The sequence below is a fragment of the Octodon degus genome, unplaced genomic scaffold, assembly GCF_000260255.1.
Source record: "Octodon degus isolate 3935 unplaced genomic scaffold, OctDeg1.0 scaffold00071, whole genome shotgun sequence".
Classification (NCBI taxonomy): domain Eukaryota; kingdom Metazoa; phylum Chordata; class Mammalia; order Rodentia; family Octodontidae; genus Octodon; species Octodon degus.
The window spans coordinates 7,982,476-7,998,822 of record NW_004524647.1 but is presented as its reverse complement, the minus strand read 5'-3'; the positions used below and the strand labels follow the sequence as shown (position 1 = coordinate 7,998,822).

General features: G+C 42.9%; 1 protein-coding gene across 1 annotated transcript in view; it reads right to left on the bottom strand.

Annotated features, from left to right (window-relative positions):
• The window catches only part of Glb1 (galactosidase beta 1), a 104,693-nt gene that overhangs the window by 74,315 nt on the left and 14,031 nt on the right, over positions 1–16,347 (bottom strand). Inside the window, exon 2 of the mRNA XM_023719734.1 lies at positions 2,667–2,836. Within this exon, the coding sequence (XP_023575502.1) occupies positions 2,667–2,836 (170 nt within the window). The remainder of the gene's footprint in view (positions 1–2,666; positions 2,837–16,347) is intronic.

Sequence of the window (16,347 nt, the reverse complement as noted above, 5' to 3'; positions counted from 1 at the left end):
GGATCTCAAGATAAATCCTGAGGGGATTTCACTGACCTTATCAGACCCAAAAGCTACAACTCTTGTTGCATAGGTCCTGTTTTACCTTGGTCTTAACCATCCAGCAGAAAAGTATAAAAACGAAATATAAGAAGAAAAGCCATGCTGTTATGTTGAGCTATAGGGGACTCAGGTCAACAATTTCTGACATTGCCAGTGAAGCAAGCAGAAGACCCAATACTCTTAGGCACTAATGAACTCTTTTGGATTATTTTGTTGAGTTAACACACCTATAATATTCAAATAACGGAACTTAACAAAAAAAGGGTATACAGATGAATGTTCATTTTGTATCTGTGTATTCAAGGTGGTTGGGATAGATATATAGTTACATTCTCTTAATGAATAGAGTGATTTGTTCTAATGGTGTTTGTAGATAGGATATCATGTCCGCATCTTGTACAGCAATTAACCACCAGGAGGAATGTATGCAATGTGTTAATTATTGAAACTATCCTACCAATTTGATTTGAAACTGTCTCATTGCTATTTGTTTATCCATAAAATTATGGGAAAAAATCAAATTAAAAAAATAAAATAAAATTTTAAAGAGTAAGGATGTAGCTCAGAAGCAGAGAACTTGACTAGCATGCAGGGAGCCCTGGGTTCAATCCCTGGTACCTCAAAAGAGAGACAAACACAAGTCAGAAAATTTACTGATTTTTCTTTTTTTGTGTGTGTGTTAGGGAGTCATCCTAGAGCCTTACGCATGCTAAGCATAGGCTCTAACACTAAGCCGCACCTCTATCTCCCTTATCAAAACAATCTTTTCCAAAAATGGAAGGAAAAAAAAAATCTTTCAACCCAGTGTAACTTTAAAATATAAAACTGGAATTACAAAAATATATTCTTTTTAAAATTTTTTTGGTGGAATCGGGGATTGAACTCAGGCCCTTACACTTGCCAGGCAAGCATTTATTCCACTGAGCCATGTCCCTGGCCCCCACAAAAATATAATCTTATTATATAAGATTTTATGTGCTTATGTAAGGCCTAGGAAAAATGAAAATATCTTGTTAAAATAGTAAGGAGTATAGTTCTTTTTCTTTCCTGTGATGCTGAGGATTGAACCCAGAGCTTCTCATTAGCTAGGCATGTGTTCTACCACTGAGCTACCTCCCAGAGCCAGAAATATATATATTTTTAAAAATAAATTTAGCGGGACTAGGAATACAGCTCAGTGGTACAGCACCTGCCTGGCAAGCATGAGATCCTGAGTTCAATTCCTGTATCCAAAAACAAAACAAAACAAAACTTTGTTAGGTGTGGTGGTGCGTACTGTAATTCTAATTACTCAAGAGGCTGAAGCAGGACAGTCAACAGTTAGAGGCTAACTGTTGATAGCTCAGTGGATTAAAGTGCCTGCTTAAGCAGAGCGCAGCAGCTGGGATTCAATCCCTAGTGTGCCTTGTGGGTCCTGCCCCCAGGGCACGCTGAGAAGGGATTGAGACTGGGCATGGTGTTGTGTGGCCTGTAATCCCAGCCCTTGGGAGGCTGAAAACAGGAAGATCACTGCAAGTCTGATCTGTGTATTGAGACCCTGCAGACTCTGTCCTAAATACATAAAACAAACAAACAGAGGCTAGCCTTGGCAATTTAGGACTACCCTGGCTCAAAACAGAGGAATGGGGGATGTCGCTCAGTGTCCAGCAACACACCAGCGTACAGGGGTACAACAGGAAAACTCTCAGCCCCTGCACAAGATTTTATCAGGAACAGTGTGGCAGAAAGTAAAATGACCCAAGCTCCCACTGGCCACTTAGTATCTCGACAGCACAGGATACACATTTAAATAAGGCTACTCATTCCTAGCACAGAGATTTCCTTTGAGACCGTGTCTGTGCTTTTTCTTCCTTCTACAATCTCATGATTTCAGGGTTCCCTAGAACAGACAATCTTGGTCTACTATAACTGTGTGAGGAAATTAGTGAGCGGTGACACTGGTTTCACTCCGCCAGTGACCTCAGAACAAGAATGAGTGGGACTCTCCCCAGCTATCTCCTAGACTGTCTAAAGATTTTGCATTCTTATCTTTAAAAGTTATCGGCAATCCACATCAGCACTGCAAAAACCAGAGTGGCCAGCCACACCAACTTTCTTACCACTTAGTCACCATCAACAGTAGAAAAGAGAGGGGGAGGTATCCTAGGGGGAGATTCTACATCCTGGGCCTGTACAGTGAGCCCAAAAGAACCAGAACAAAGCAACTCGGGACTCTCCCTAAGCATAAAGCTAATCCCCCTATGAGCCAGGAGGAGCTACAGCTACCTGCCACATCTTATATTCAAATCCTCGCTGGGCCTCTGACCAAAGACACATCCTTGGGCAAACTTCAGTTTCAACAGCTATACATGGGAGTGGAAACACCTGCCTCAGAGAGACAGACTCATGGGTATAAGGTGCCCCTTACCTGCTAAGTGCTCATCATTGTTGCCTTTGCTTTTTTAAGCTGATACTTATTTTATGATCTTGTGATAAAGTGCAAGTCTGGGAGAAGTAGTTAATTATCTGAAGAAGGCCAGCCAAGTTCATGACAAGCCCCTCCCAGGAGGCCATGCTGGACCATGTCTCCTTTCTGAGTGACAAGGCAGCTGTACCTCCTCCGGGTGTGGTGCCCGCTTACTTACGTCTGGATGGCATTCAGCCCAGCCATCTTCATCTTCAGCAGCCGGTCTGCCCAGTAGAAGCGGGGGACCCGAGAGTAGTGGATGCTTCCTGAGATGTAGCGGAATGGCTGGCCATCCTTGAGGAAGCGGTCCCTGCTGTAGTCGATCTCAAATGTCCGCTGGGAGGCATTCTACAGACCAAAGAGGGCTCCGTGAGTACTTCCACCTTCTCCATTTTAGAAGCAGACCCTGTGATGGCAGTAGGTGGTGATACCCTGCCTACTTGACATAATGTGATGATGGGCTAATGCTCAGTTTCTGGGCTGTCAAACAAAGCCCTGCTAAGGCAGGCCCACTGTGTGCTCCCAGGTAACAGAAAACTCAGGGCGGAGAATCCATAGCAGGGCAGCTCCAGGGCCCAGCACCAGCCTACCTGCCAGAGGCTAAGATTAGATTCCAGGGTACTGTTCACCAGGCTTGGGGACAGAACACAGGTTATATCTGTAACAATCCAGGGTACAGGAGGGAGGGAATTTTAGGCAACATTTTTCAAAATTATGGGCCACAATTCCATTTGTGAAAGATGCACTCAACTGGGTGGTAATCCATAGCTTTTTAAAATGATAGAACAGTGTTAATTATTGAAACTGTCCTACCAATTTGGTTTGAAACTGTCTCATTGCTATTTGTTTCTCAATTAAATTATGGAAAAAAATTAAAAAAATAAAAATCAGAAAAAAATGATAGAACAGAAAATATCAGAGTCTATTGCACATAGTAAAGTATTACTTCATGAAACTTTTGTTGTATGTATTGGATTTATGTGTAGTTGCATATGCACACATGTCTCCCATGGGTTGTGATGGAAGACGTGTTTTTAACAGTTAAAATTTTGAGAAACATCACTTTGCAGTCACTTTAGTAAGTAAAATGCTAGGGCTTGAAAGGGGACACCTTAGAGAGGGTCTGACTTTTGGCAGAGTGGAACACTGCACTCTGGTGGATGGAAAAGGGAAGTGACAGGTGCTCACAGGGCCTCTTGTGGGAAACCCATAAGCCCCACAGGGGGGCCCAGGACGCTTTCCTCTAGCACAGCAGAAGCCCAACGGTCCAGGTGGTTAAGATAGGAGTTAGAGCTGATGTGGCAGCAGAAATAGATGGCACGGAACCTAGGCCTGGGAGGTGAGGGCGGATTTGAAGAAGGAAATGAACACCCCAACTGTGGTTCTCAACCTCACCCACAAATCAGAAATACCGGCATAAGCTTTTTGTTTTTGTTTTTTTCAGGACTGAGGGTTGAAACCAGGGCCTTCACAATGAGCAACATTCCTCACTTCTTATTCAGACAGGATCTCACTAAGTCACTAAACTGCCAAGACTGAGTTCAAACTTGTGATCACCTGCCTCAACCCCCCACCACCCAAAGTGCTGGGATACTAAGCATTGGTTACTATGCCTGGCTGGTTGTTTTGTTTCTGTGGTACTAAGAATTGAACACAGGACCCTGTATGTTTGCTTTACCACTGAGCTACATCCCCAGAACATTTTTATTTTGTGACATACCCTCACTAAGTTGCCCAGGCTAGCCCTGAATTTGGGATTATCCTGCTGCATCCTCTTTAGTAACTAGGATTACAGGTATGCACACTGTACGTGACCTGTACAAACTTTTAAAAACAGCATTCAGATTTCACCTCCAAACATGCAGGTTTTAACTGGTCTTGGGTGGTAACTGGACATTGGTATTTCTTACAGCATTGTGTAGCCAGGGTTGAGAAGTGGTGATCTAAGCAAAGCCCTACACGAGGAGTCAGCCACAGCAGATGGTGCCACAGATGGAGAAAACTTGTGCAAAGGAGCCTTGGGACTGTGATGTGGTAAGGTGTGGCAGCTCCTGGAGCAGGGGTAGCAGACAAGGATGGAGGGAATGGGCCCTTAAGTCCAGGTTCAAGGGCCTGGACTTTACCCCAAGAACTCAGATAACTGAATTGAAAGAGTGATAGAATTAGATATGTTCCAGTGTTTGGCTAGCTGGTCTTTCCTAAAGGATTAAAAGAGGACTAAAAAGGAAGCAGAGTCATGGTCCACAGTAGTGACAATAAGGTGGGCAGAAGGCAGGTGGGAGAGCCCACAGAGCTAGGTGGCTAGTGAGATGCAAGACACAGGGGCCTCACCTGCAAAGCCTCCCATAGGCTTCAGGGATAATCCGAGCATAGGGTGGGGATGGGGGACTAACTGATTAAAAGACATAAACTGAAAAAGGAAAATGATTGCATCGGGAGCCAGGGATGTAGCCCTGGGCTCAGTCCCCAGTTAACATGTTTAAAAGAAAAGTGGCCCATACTTCTAATTCCTGTACTCAGGAGGCTAAGGCAGCAGGACCTCAAATCCAAAGCCAACTTGGGCCACATAGTGAATCTGTGCCCGACCTGAACCATATAGCAAGAGAACCTGTCTTCTTCGGAGGGAGGGAAGAAGGGAGGAGGAAGGAAGATGCCTATGTAGATAGCTACACCTATGAATTTGTAATAATGCATAGTGGGAAGAGTTCATTACTCACATTTTGGGATTATAAAAGCACAATTCACTGTTCTGAAAAATGATAAATACAAAGAAAAAGCGAAACATTTTACATTCCATTTCACATAAAACCTCTATTTCTGGATAACAAAAAAGTTCACAGTGCAAACTTCTCCACAAAATTCTAATAAATGCAGAACAAAATAATACAGAAAATGCCCCTTTTTAACAATCTGAGATGAATTTAAACTATAATTATCAATGGATATTAAAACCATTAGGAAGATTAACATGAAGAAGGGGTCGGGCAGATCCCACAAGATGCCTGAGCTTCAGGTTATCCTGATTGCTGCAGCCACCCTGAGTCCTAACCATCATGATTGCCACTGCGTAACCAGTTTTCCTTGAATGATCTGGCAAACAGTAAGCAGACAAAGCCATTACAGTGGTACGTGGAGCTTCAGGGACACCCAGACCCTGGCACTTTGAGTGGCATGAATGTGCCTAACATCTCATATTATCTTGAGATAAGCCAAGTATATTAGGGCTTAGATAATATAATTTTTGTCCCAAACAGTATATATGCCCCTTCCAGGCTAAAACTGTGGGACTCCACTGGTCTTGCTGCTACCTAGGAGAAGCAATTTCTGTCAGTATGTCCCCCACAAATTGTACTCTGTAATCCTGCATCTGTTTGCTTCTCTCTTTACTCTTATACATTGGGGCCAGGTTTTCCCAGAATGCCCCCTTGATTCAGTTTCTACCTCTGTATAAAACAATCAGATGTTATATCTCTCATGTTTTGATTCAACATGCAGTACACAGTTCCACTTAGAAGTGGCCATCCTTAAGGAACTCAAATCATAACTGAACCTAAATCTAATGATTCCATAAAGCATGGGCCTCCAACCCGCAGGCCACAGACAAGGCAGCATAGCAGCACCTCAACGGCAGGTGAGCAAGTGAAGCTTTATATTTATAGCTGGTTGCCATCACTTGCTTTACCGCCTCAATTCCACTTGAGCAATGAGCAGTGGCATTAGATTCTCATAGGAATGCAAACCATACTGTGAACTGTACATGTGCAGGACCTAGGCTGTATGCTCCTTATGAGAATCTAATTCTAAAATTATCTCTTTCCTTGTCTGTGGAAAAAAACGGTCTTCCATGAATTTGGTCCCTAATGCCCAAAAGGTTGGGAATCCCTGCCAGAAAGAAATAAGTCAAACCAAACATATGTGACATTCCAAACGTCCAATAATAATGTTGCTCCAAGTCAGTGATATTAAAAGAAAGCAAGCATTAGAAAATAAAAGAAGACTTAGGAGGAATAATGGCCTAATGTAATGTATGAACTTGGTTTGATTTCTGATTCTAGCGAACACAAAGGCCAGGATATAGATCAGTGTGGTAGAGACCTGCCGAGCATGTCCTAGATTCAATCCTCAGTACTAACGAAAAGAATTTATATAAGAAAAATCTGAGATCAGGCATCATATAGTATTGAAAGAATTATAATTAATTCTACAACATTCATATAACAATTGCAGTGACATTAATGTGAAAGAAAACATGTTCTTACCAGTTAAAGACAGATACAGAAGTATATGAGGAGAATAACATAATATGAGATCTGCCTAAAAATACTGTAAGTCAAAAAGCAAAAGCATGGGGCTGGTGAGATGGCTCATTGGTCTGAAGCACCTACTTAGAACAAGCTTAAGCTAAACAAAGCACAGGGACCGCGGTTCAATCCCCCAGCACCACATGCCAGCCAGCCCCGCCCCCTGGTGGGCTGAGCTGGCCACCCCCCCACAATAAATAAATGGTTTTTTTTTTGTTTTTGTTTTTTTTTTTTAAAGCAAAAGCAAAAACAAAAACAAAACAAAACTGAGGTGGTATGTATAGCAAAAATGGGTAACACCTAAAGTTCATGATACGGATATGGGCATTCTGTCTGATGTTTAGAAAGTGTTATAATAAAAATTATATGAAAAAATCCATTTACCTTTCCCCTATGATTGTCTCCATAATGTACTTACAAATGTACAATTTCTTTTTTACTGCAACACTACTTAAACCAAATTATCCTTCAATAAAAAAAAGTCTTTTTTTCCCTTCCATTCAAAGTCATTATGCCTGGGCAAGCATTTTTTGCAACTCATATAGATTGTCTCTAAACAGTGTGTGATCTTCATTTTGAAAAATATAGAACTTTTTTTTTGTGTGTGTGTGTTTTAGGGAAGGGTCTACAGGGTGTTCAGGGTCTTACTACTAGATCGGACTCATAGTGATCTGCCTGTTTACAGCCTACCAGGAGCTGGGGTTACAGGCGTGTGCCACCACTCCTAGTCTCAATTGCCTTCTCAGAGTTCCTCGGAGGTGGGGACGGCATGGCAGGCCCAGAGATCAAACTCCTAGCCCCTGCACCTGTTTGCAGGTGCTTTAATCCACTGAGCTATTTGGCCAGCACTAAAAAATATAGAACTTTGTAATCTGAAAAAAATGTCATTTATTTCTCTGATTTAAGTGAGCAAGATCACTACTACCCCCATTTAAAATGAGTTATGAAAGCAGCTTGATGGTGATTGTATATGAGCAAAAAGAAAACACTTAATATTCAAAATATTTTTACCCCAAATATCATGATACATTGAGCATTTTTTTTAAAAAAAGACTCTGCTAGACTGGGCGTGGTGGCACGTGCCTATAATCCCAGCTCTTGGGAGGCTGTAAACAGGTGGATCACTGAGTCTAATTTAGTAGTGAGACCCTGAACATCCTGTAGACCCTTCCCTAAAATACAAGAAAAAAAAAAAAAAGACTCTGCTATGCTATCCTTCATATATGAAGTTGATACTACTGACTTGTCAATACCAAACGTTGGGTTAAAGTATTTAATTATTTTCTTGATACAATACAAGTATTGTAAGAGAAACAAAAGCATATATTCACAAAGACATTAAAATGATCACAGCATTGCTCATAATAGTGAAAAACTTGAAACAATACAAATGTCTGTAAGTAGAAAAATGCATACACAAACTATACACATATGATGCAATTACAATAACAAGGATAAGGGCCGGGGACATAGCTTAGTAGAATAAGTGCTTGTCTGGCAAGCACAAGGGCCTGAGTTCAGTCCCTGGTTCCACAAAATATAAAATTAAATTAAATTAAATTAAAATTAAAATAAAAAAACAAGGATAAATCCCCCAAATGGTGAAAGAAGCCTTACACAAGAGTTTATACTGAATTAACCTATCTGTATGACATTTTAAAACAGGCAAACCTAACTTCCTATTATGGTTTTGATACAACATGTGCCCCACAACTCTTGTGTCCAGAGGTGGGCCTGAGCGGGAGCTGGTCCCTGGAGGCCTGACTTCAGCATCTTCTTATCACTGGCTCCTTCCTTGTGTCCTTCTGCCGTGCCGCTTCTCCCTTGGAATGAACCCTGGGCTGAATCTTCTAAAAATCATGACCCAAAATAAATAAACCTCTCCTCCTTTAAGTTGTGGGTACTGTGTATTTTTATCCCAGTGATGGGAAAGTGACTAATAAAGAAAACAGATAAAAGAGAAGTGAGGTCATTCCTGTGACTGTACCTAACTATGTGGTTTAGAGGTTTTTGGAAATGGTTTGAGAGGAGTTTGGAAAGGTTTGGAGATGCGGACTGAAGAAATCTTAGAGTGCTGTAAGCAGGCCTGAAGAGTGTTTCTGGTTGGATCCTAGAAGGCCAGACTGCTGACAGGACTGAAGAAAGTAAAAACCGAGCTCACAAGGTTTTGATTAAAAAGAGTGACCTTTTGGAAACCAGACTATAGGCCATGTGTGTTATACCCTGGTTTTTAAAAAAAGTCTACATATTTTTCCCATGTCCTGACACTTTGCAAGAAACTGAGATTAAGGGTAGTAGTCTAATATGGCAGAGAAAATTCTGAGATGGCCCAATGTTCAGGGTGATGTATGGGTATTGCTATTTTTAGCCAGGTTTTATACTGAGAGTCAAGGGTAAAAGAGAAGTTTGGCCCTGAAGAAACCACACTGGCCCAAAAGAAGTATGACTGCTGAAGAGATTGCTTCCATTAAAAGGGAACAAAACATTATGTTCAAGGACAAGAAGAGAGATACCTTGAAGCCATCAAAGAAATCAGCAAGATCATACTCATCACAGGCTGAAGTTTAAACACTTCATTGAGAAGAATCACTAAGAAGCCCACTTGGGAAGTGTCTTCTAGGGAACAGATTCTCTGGGATGCATTTCATGGTGTTCATCCATCCCGGCATCCAGAGGTTACTGCAGCCATGGTCCAAGGAGGCCCAGCTGGTGCTTGATCTGCAGCAGACCCTAGTGTCATCTATATGGTGCTCGTTTTACTGGAATGCAGAATGTAAGAGTTGTGCAGTCACAAAAGTTTTCACCAAGGTTTCAAAGGAAGGCCTGGGGTGGGGGGGTCAGTCAAAGAGCCCTTGAGAGGCAGTGCATGAAGCATGAAAGTGAAGCTGAAGGTGCAGTGAAGACGCCAGGAAGTTGGAGATGCCAGGAACATGGACTGTCTGCTGAGGAAAGCTACAGGAATGAGTGGAACCAGCCCAAGAGAGAGGTCACTTTGGCAGCAACCAGCAAGGTCACAGAGACGGGGACACCCAAGTCCTCTGGAGCTTGAATCTCTCCACAACTTCCCACAGGTGCTGGGTACAAAGTTACAAATATTTAATGCTTCCCCTGCTGGATTTGGTTTTAATTTTGTTTGATTCCTTTCTGTTCCACTGACCCTCCCTTTTGAAATGGAATGTTTGCCCCATGCCACTGTATGCTGAAGTGTTTAACTTTTATTTTGATTTTCACAGTGGTCCCTAGGTAGGAATTTGCCTTGAGTCTTAGATGAGACTTTAGATTAGGACCTTTCAATAATACTGGAGCTGTTAAGACTCTGGCGACTCTTAGAAATGGACTAAATGCATAAATAAGATAGACATGAGCTTTTTAGGGGCCAGGGAAGACTATAGTTTAAAATGTCCCCCAAAAGTCTCGCATTCAGAAGTGGGCCTAATCAGAAGGGGTGAGTTACTAGGGGCCTGACTTGGAAAGGTCTACTCTCATTTCCAGCTCCTTCCCTTCCTCACTGCTTCCCGGCTGCTGTGGGGTAAGCATCTTTCCTGTGCCACGTCCTTTCTCCATGGTGTTTGTGTTTTGGAGCTGAACAACCATGGACTGAATTCTCTGGAACCTATGAGCTAAAATAAATCTCTCTTCAGAGTGGTAGGTGTGGGGTATTTTGTCCAGGCACTGAAAAGTGACTAATATATGGATGATGAAGAAAAAATTCTGAATCATTGTTAACTGTTATCTTAGCCCATTTGTGTTGCCAAAATAGAATACTTGGGCTTGCGTAATTTATAAAGAATACAGAATGGGAAGTCCCAGATCTCAGGGCTTTCACCCTAGGTCCTCTCTGGCAGAAAAGGGGAAGTGTACACAGGAAGGAAGGAGAGAGAGTAGAGTGAGAGACAGAGAGATACAAAGACAGAAACAGAGAAGTGAGGCAGAGACTCACTTTTTGTAATAAAACCTCTCTTGTGATAATGAATTCATTCCTATAACAACATTAATCAATTCATAAGGGCTTGTTATGGCTTGTATCTAGATGTTCCCCCAAAGCCTCCTGCAGTCATGGGGTGGGCTTCTACAGTTTTTGACTGATTCATGGTCCAATGCTGGGATTATGGGTGTGAGTGCTACACCTGCATTCCAATAGCTTGAATGCAATATAAGGGAGGGAAAAGAGGCTCGCTCTCTGCTGCTGCTCCTCCCTTTTTGTGCTTGCTGTCTTCTGCCACTCATGGGAAGAGTTTGAAAAGGGTTGGGGATATCCCCTGAAAGAGTAGGACTGGAACGCCTTAGGCAGTTCTGTATGGAAGATTCTGGTCAGAGCTCAGAAGACTAGAAGGCTGATAGAAATCCTGCTAGTAAAGGCCAGGTTTGGGAGGTTTCTGCTAGGAAGGTCTATATTGGCTGTTGCACTCCAGACAATGTATACTATGGCTTGGCAAAAAGTTTCTCTGCATTTTGATCACATCAGCCAATGTGAACTGCTGCCCTCTTCTATGTGCCACTCTGCCTCAGAGGCAGCTGAATATGGACTGAAACCTCCACAAACTGTGACCAAAATAAACCTTTCCTTCCTTAATTTGGGGCATCACGTATTTTGTCTCAGCAAGGACAGAAAAGTAAGACAGAACTGGCACTACAGAAGTGAGGTCCTTAGGGTTGGCCAAACAGCTCAGCAGACTAAAGTGCCAGTTTAGGCAGAACACAGCGGCCGGGGTTTGATATCCCATGTTCCACGCTGGCCCCACCCCGGGGACACGCTGAGGGCAATTGAGACTGGGTGTGGTTGTGCACATCTGTAATCCCAGTGCTTGGGAGGCTGAACACAAGCAGATCACTACGAGTCCAATGTATGTAGTGAGACCCTGTAGACCCTCTACTAAATACAAAAAAATGTAGTCCTTGCTGTGACTATACCTGACCATGTGGTTCAAGAGCTTCTGGAAACGGCTCATGGGAAGAGCCAGCTGAGCATGAACTGAAAATCAAGACTACCTAAGGTTAAGATTAAGGGCAGGAGACTAATGTAGCAGAAGAAATTTCAAGGCAGTATAATCTTGGGGCAGTGGCATGGGTATTGTTGAGGGCTTCTACTTAGATTTATGTTGCAAATCAAGAGCAGAGCAACAGGATGAGTTCAACACTGTGAGTTTGGCCAAAGGAAAAAACTCCAATAATGCTGTGGTATGTAAAGATAGAGCTGAGAAGATCTTGATTGCTGAGAAGGGATAAGAGAATAGAAAAGATGGCCTGTGGGCATCACAAGAAGCAGCAAGTCTCTACCCTTTGCAGCCTCAAACCTGCAAAAGTAAAACTCGTCACTTTGAGGAGAAAGCCACAGGGCACCATGTTCCAGAATGGCAGCAACCTTGGGAATCTGTTTCTCAGAATAGGTTCAGAGTGCTCATCCATCCAGGGACTTGATACCTACAACCAAGAGAGAAGAAAGCCTGGCTACTGCTCCAGCTGGAAGTGGACCTTCATATCAGCCACACGGTACTGGTTTTAAGCACATGAAAAATGCAGGAGTGCTGAGGTTAAAAAGACTTCCACCTAGATTTCAGAAAAAGGCCTGGCAGGTCAGGCAGTGTGCTCCTGAGAGGATAATATGTGAAGTTGTGAGGATGAAGCCAAAGGTACAGTAGAGAACCCAGAAGTTGGGACAAACCAGGTACATGGATGATCTAAGGAAACCGACAAGAATTGAGCAGAGTGTGCCTGAGAGAAACCCTGGGAATTGCAACCACTGGAAGTGCCATAGGGGCAGAGCCACACAAGCCCTTTGGAGCTACAATTTACCACAGATTGCTTCAGATGTTCCACATGGAGCTACAGGACTTAAAGTTTACCCTGCTGGAATTTGGCCTTGTATTGGTCCCATGCTTTGTATCCCTGTTTGTATGTTTTGGAATACTAATGTTTATCTTGTGCCATTGATTATTGAAAGTGATTAACTTTTTCATTTTTACAGGGGCCCACAGCTAAGAGTTTGCCTTACATCTTGGAGGAAACTCAGGATTGGACTTTTCAAAAATCCTGCAACTGGACTTTTCAAAAATCCTGCAACTGTTAGGACTTTGGCAACTCTTAGAGATGGAATTTGGTAATTCTAAAATAGCCTTTTGCATAAAGGGATGTGCATGGGTCCCTGGAAGGGCAGGGGCAGAATGCTATGGCTTGTATCGAGATGTACCCCCAAAGCCTCACGCAGTCATGGGGAAGGCTTCTAGAGCTTTTGATTGACTCATGGTCCAAAGCTGGGATTATGGGTGTGAGTGCTACACTCACCAATATAAGGGAGGAAAAGAGGCTTGTTTTCTCGCTTTTCTCTTTTTGTGCTTGTTGATTTTGCTGTTTTCCACTGTCATGAAGTATTGCCCTCCGCCATGAGATACTGTGCCTTGGAGCCAGGCAAGTATAGAGTGAAACTTCCACAAACTGTGAGCCAAATAAGACTTTCCTCCCTTAATTTTGGGCATCAGGTATTTTTTCCCAGCAATGAGAGAAAAGCAACCAACACAGGGTTGAAACCTCATAACCTAATATATTCTCTCTCTCTGTACTGGAGATTGAACTCAGCACCTTGCACTTCCAGGCAGCTGCTTATGCTGCTGAGCCAGCTCCCCAGCCCCCCAGTTACCTCTTAAAGGCTGCACAGTAGATTAGGTTTCCAACACATGAACTTTGGGGGAGACGTTAAAAATATAGTACCTGCGGGAGACTGGAACAAGTATGGCTTGAAAGCAACAAGAAGGAACTTCTTGCCAGGTGTGGTGATATATACCTGTAATCCCAGCACTTAGGATGCTGAGGCAAGGGGATTGTGACAAGTTGAAGGCCAGTGTACATAGAGTCCTTGTCTCAAAAAAAAAAAAAAAAAAAAAAGGAATAACTTACAGGTATTCAGAATGTTCTATGGATAGACTGGGTTATGATAATCCAGGTATATGGATTTGTTAATATTCATTACATAGTTCTATTAAGATTTCTAGGGGGCCAGGGAGATGGCTCAGTGGAATAAGCGCTTCTGCAAAAAAAAAAAAAAAAAAAAGATTTCTATATTTCAGGCTGGGGAGATAGCTCAGTGGTCTAAGTGCCTGCCTGGCAAGCACAAGGACCCAGGTTGATTCCCTGGTACCACATGCTGTGCTGGCCCTAGAATCGTGAGTGCACTATGCTGGCCACTGAAACCAGGTGTGGTGGCACACACCTATAATCCCAGCTCTGGGGAGGCTTAGACAGGAGGATCAATATGAGTCCAAGTTGTATGGTGAGAACCTGTACCAAATAAATACATAAGATTAAAAAAAATTGTGCATTTCACTGTACATATATTTTCCTTAAAAGGGCTACAGATATTAATCTCTAGATGATGACACATCTGCTGAAGTATCTTGAGGGAGAAAGGCCCCAATGTCTACAATTTAGCTTTAAATGCATCCAAAACTAAGATGAATAGTAGTAAGTTAAGTGGTTGAATCTGTGTGTGAAAAACTTTGCTAGTAAATCACTGATGAAAATAGAAAAGTGAGACTTTTGGGAAGACGGTAGAGCGATGAACGGAAGAGAAACAATCTCTCTGGGATCTGGAGTCCAGATGTGGAATATAGCAGTGTGAGAAACTAGGAGGAGGCTCTGCAATGAAAACTGCAGTCTACAGGGAGAGCGAAGACAGAGACCGCAACACAGAAGGAAGTGGCAAGCAGCACTTTCTCCCTGAGCCCTGACACCCTGCATGGGAGGAGCAGCTCAGACCTGCAGACACACACTGACTACTGGTGACCCCAGAAGCCTCCCAGAGAAATGTACAAGTAGAACAAAACAGTGGACTAGCACTCTGCAGCAGGTGGGGCATGTTCTGGGTTCAGATGTCCCCCACGAGGGTGACTGGCTAGTAACCATTCTGGAGAGAGGCCAACTAAGCGTGGAACTCACAGAAGCCTCAGGCAGGCTCTATCTTGCAGCTTCCAGTGTCAGGGTGAGGTGGAACAGAACTCAAGTTGAGAGATCATGAAGCGGGTTCAAGTCAGCAGGGGGCACACAGATTGCTGCAGGCTGAGTAAATCAAATTTCAACTTCAAAGCCAGAAACCACCCTGAACTTCAGTGCAACTAAAGGTGCAGGCTTGCTGGGGTAATCCAGTATCCGTGTAAATCTATGGCTTACTTGCTGGGATTAACACAGATCTGGGCTCTGCTGCCTGCCCTAGCTACCAATGACAGCACACTCACCCTGAAGTGACCTCTTTCTTTTGTTTTCTGTTTTGTTTTGTTGAGGTTTTTTTGTTTCTTGTTTTTATATGTATGTGAAAATTGTTTCTACCTTTTGGCCGTTATTCTGTTGTTTTCATTTCTTCTCTTACCCTCTTGTCTTCTTTAAGTTTTCCAAAGTTCATGTAATCTTCCTGCCTTCCAGCCTTGCACCTAATCTTTCTTCTATTTTTTCCCCTAACATTTAAAAAATTTTCTCCCAAGGGTAAAATCATCACTTAAGGGTATAAATACTATATACAATTTTCTGGTTCATTTTAAATTCTGTTATATAGCCACAAATATAAGCTATATGGCTAAAATGTCAAATGAAGTTACCACAGTTTGTCACTTTGTAGACTGTATGTCATGCTATTGTTATCGCTGACTATAGTACTTTAGCCAAGGTGACATAATTGTTCTAATCCGTTGTTCTTTCTGGTAGTCTATGATTGAGTTTGCTTATGGGTCATAAAAAATAGTATAAGTCAGTGTCAAAGAGCCAGGGGCTAAGCCAAATAGGCAGCAAGTTCTCATTCCCAATAAACTGAAGAGATAGGACTTTGCAACAGATTCAAAACCCAAAATCCAACTATAACTGGAAGACATCTCTGACAAGTAGTCATTTCCTAAGGGTTCTCAATACTAGCAATAAGCAATTTACAAGCATCACCACAGGAATTAAACTAAAAAACAAGAAAAAAACAAGGTGAGAAGACACTTAAGCAAGACGCAACCCCAGACTTTCAGCTCACCAAAGGCAAATCCAGGGGGCAAGGAGGTGGAACAATTTGAAAGCCACCCACTTTGACTCTCTGAAGTGGCAACAGCATAAATTACAAACGGAGATGCAGGCCAGAGATATGCTTCACTGACACAGGCCTGCCTGCCAAGTGCAAGGTCCTGAGTTCAAGTCCCAGTACCCATGCCTCTCCTCTTGCCCCTGCAAAAAAGCAGGGCTGTGGAGAAAAGGAGCCCTTCTCTATTGCTGGTGGGAGTGTAGAATGGTACAACCACTGTGGTTGTGGTTTGTGGCTAGTGTTCTAACTTTTCAAACACCACAGATAAAAAGTACCGAAGGCAAGGGTCGCCCAGATAGCTGAGCAGTTTAAAGTGCCTGCTTTGGAACACGCAGGAACCATGGTTCCATCCCCAGCATGCTGTGCCAGCCCCGCCCCCTGGGTACACTGAGACAGAGACTGAGTCTGGGCATGGTGGTGCCTGCCTGTAATCCCTTGGGAGGCTGAAAATAGGAGGATCACTACAGATTTTGATCTGTGTAGTGAGACTCTGTACTAAATATATATATATATAT